This window comes from Alligator sinensis, unplaced genomic scaffold, assembly GCF_000455745.1.
Source record: "Alligator sinensis unplaced genomic scaffold, ASM45574v1 scaffold628_2, whole genome shotgun sequence".
Lineage (NCBI taxonomy): Eukaryota > Metazoa > Chordata > Crocodylia > Alligatoridae > Alligator > Alligator sinensis.
In genome coordinates, this window is record NW_005841833.1 from 4592063 (window position 1) to 4595173 (window position 3111).

General features: G+C 45.5%; 1 protein-coding gene across 1 annotated transcript; it reads left to right on the top strand.

Moving 5' to 3' along the window:
- Window positions 1-6: 6 nt before the first annotated feature.
- Window positions 7-2153, top strand: DIABLO (diablo IAP-binding mitochondrial protein). Its single transcript, XM_014517948.2, has 2 exons — window positions 7-78; window positions 791-2153. Exons 1-2 carry the CDS (start codon window positions 27-29, stop codon window positions 991-993), a joined length of 255 nt encoding a protein of 84 aa, XP_014373434.1. The 5' UTR covers window positions 7-26; the 3' UTR covers window positions 994-2153.
- Window positions 2154-3111: the final 958 nt, after the last annotated feature.

Here is a 3111-nt window from a genome sequence, read left to right on the forward strand (position 1 = left end):
AATGCCTGAAGCTGGAGGGCTTTTGGATGACTGCCTTGCAGCTTTCAGAGAGGGCAGCGGAGGCTGCGTATCAGTCAGGTATTTGGGGATCGGTACTGGCGCAATAGTTCGCTCTTGCATGTTGGGTCAAATGGGCGGTTTTTGGCATACGGGGGGAAAAAAACGCAGTCGTGACCGACTCAGGATGTGCACGCTGCCGTGCGTGTTGTTAGATCTGATTCTTCGCAGAGCACGTTATCTCGGCCAAAGCACTTGGCGCTTTTAATAACGCGTCCCACAATGTGACACCCATCTGATTAGGTTGCTCCGTGAAACAACTGAACGTTTCCGTGCCATTTTAAAATAGTCTTGGATGTTAGACTGTTCCGATAAAGTGGGAGGATGTTTTGTCCTAGGGCAGTTGTGCACCTCGAGCCTACAGGCTTAAAGTTGGAACGGATCAGATGGGCTTAAAAATAGCCAACATGTGATATTAAAATTGTGGTCATTTGGTTCCCTCACTTCTCAGAAAACGGTGCTTAAGTCCTGTTCTGACTCGTCATTCGTCAGAAATAAGCTTTGGTGAGAATGAGGGGGGAAATGTCCAAGTAATACCACACTATGAACTAAGATAAGCAAACGACATTTACCGCATCCGCTTTTCTCTCAACAGTGAGAGGAACAAATATTTTAACATTTAAATTATCCAGTTTAGTAAACACATGATATTCAATTTCCAACCTAATCAGTCTTAATGGGTGGTATCAAGAGCTCTTCCAGCAGTGACGCACTTAGATTACTGTGCTTTCAGGTGCAGATCTGGCTTCTGTGACAGCCTACAACCACATTCAGCTGGTGAAAACACATGTGCAAGAGGTACGGCAGCTATCGCAGAAGGCAGAGACCAAATTAGCCGAAGTGCAAACAGAGGAGCTCATTAAAATGAAGGGAGAGGAAGGATCGCAACTCTCAGAAAGCAGCAGAGATGATGAGCCTTATCTGAGGGAGGACTGAAAAAAAGCAAGCGTCACCGTGGAGTACTGGATGGTGTCCTGCGGATTCGAGCATCCCGAACTTTCATGCTTTAAACTAGATGTTGGATAATGAAGAGACGTTCTCCGTTTTATATTTAGCAGTAGTGTTTCCAGTGATTTTGCTTTATGAAGCGAGCCAGTTCCAGCTAGCTGAAGTTTCTGTTTTGTAATTTATCTTGATAATTATGGGCACAGATAATCTATTTTTATTTAAGTGTTCCACTGTGCAAATGTGAAGTTACCCTTAAAGTTAACATGTTGCTGGGTGCTTGAATCTGTGAATGTGAGGGCCTAATTCAGGTGACTTAGCCTTAGACAGTGGGACTGCCCACTTATTAATTGCAGACTTCAGCGAAAGATGTAGCTCAAATTTAATTACTTCTCGCCTGTAAAATCTCATCATTAAATACCTGAGCACCACAGGAGGCATTTCATTTCCAGAATGGTTACCCAAACAGACACTTTCTCACTTGTTTTACATCCTGGTTTTCTAGTTATCTGGACTCTGACAAATCATAGCAGACCTCTTTCCCCTTCAAGCCTCTTAATAAAAAAAGTCAAGATACCAAAGTCTAAACTGCCCTTAATTATAGCCAAGGGGATGCCGAAGAGAGTGCTTGGATTCAGGGACACATGGGATTGCCACTCCTCGGGAGAATACAACAACTACAGCGGTGTGCACTCAGACTTACAGTACACTACTAGGCAGATGCAATACTTGTGATTCACAGAGAAGCAGCTGTTAGCAAAGTTGCTGATCCACGCTACCTACAAACAGAAAGCGTGTGGCAATTGCCTGCTTAATAAAGAAGTGTTTGAAGGCAGAGGCCCCACAAGCAGCTGCAGCCATTGTGCGGTATCCGACGGCAGAACGCTGCGTTCAGGACTGGGAGCTTTCCAAAAACCCAGGAAAGTCATATTTTCTCTTTGGCAGCAGCGGTTACACTACAGACCAGGATGTTAAACTCCATGTGAACATTTTACTACAGTCATTTCTTACTGTAGCTTCTGCTGACTTCATGTTTCTGTATGATCTTATTTCCCCAAATTCTCTTGTGGTTTTGATATTTTATTGTTGACCTAATAAACCCAGCATAAGTCTAACCCATCGCTCCACAGCAACAGGTTTTCAGCAACTCACTTCTCTGCATCAGTGAGTGATATTTTACCCCTTTGCCAAGCGCCACGTTCTCCAGGACCATTAGAGGCCCCTTCTCCCAGGGGTCGCGACACTGTCCGAAGACTACACCGGTGGATTCTGTACACCGCGAGCAGACGCGGAGCGGCGCTGCCACACGTTTCTGCCATCTGTACGTAGATATTGAGAATTCTTTGGTCCTCCACGACACCCCTCAGCTCTGCTTACCTTTCTAAACCCCGTCCCATCCCCGTACAACAACAGGTAACAAGGTTTTCTATGCTACAAATTATTTTGCATTCATCGTGTCTACTTATAACCATCACGAGTTGTAAAAGCTTTCCTTACTGACACAATGGGCTTTGGGCAAATCCACAAACTTGTTCTCTCTCTCCATGTAGAAAGAAAAAAGAACATCACAAAAATAGTTTTCACCACTCTACCGTATCCATTTGGGGAGGATGAACACTTTAGATTTGCACATTCATAATGGACACAAAGGAGGCGACGATTGCAGCCTATGCTGTCCTAGCACATCGTGCCTAATTAAAAGGAAATTAGTTTATTGCTCCTTAGTTACAGTCGTGGTAGCATGTAAGGGTCCCTGACCACAGCTCTAGGATGGAGGATTGGGTAAAAAACTGGCTGACGGGGCGCACCCAGAGAGTAGTGGTGGACGGGTTGTACTCAACCTGGTGAGATGTGAGCAGTGGGGTCCCCCAGCGCTCGGTCCTCAGGCCCACACTGTTCAACATCTTCATCAGTGACTTGGACGAGGGGGTGGAAAGCACGCTGTCCAAGTTTGCTGATGACACTAAGATGTGGGGTGAGGTGGCCACACTTGAAGGGAGAGAGAGGCTGCAACTAGATTTAGACAGACTACAAAAGTGGGCAGATGAGAATAGGATGGGGTTCAACGTAGATAAATGCAGGGTGCTGCACCTTGGGAGAAGGAATCCA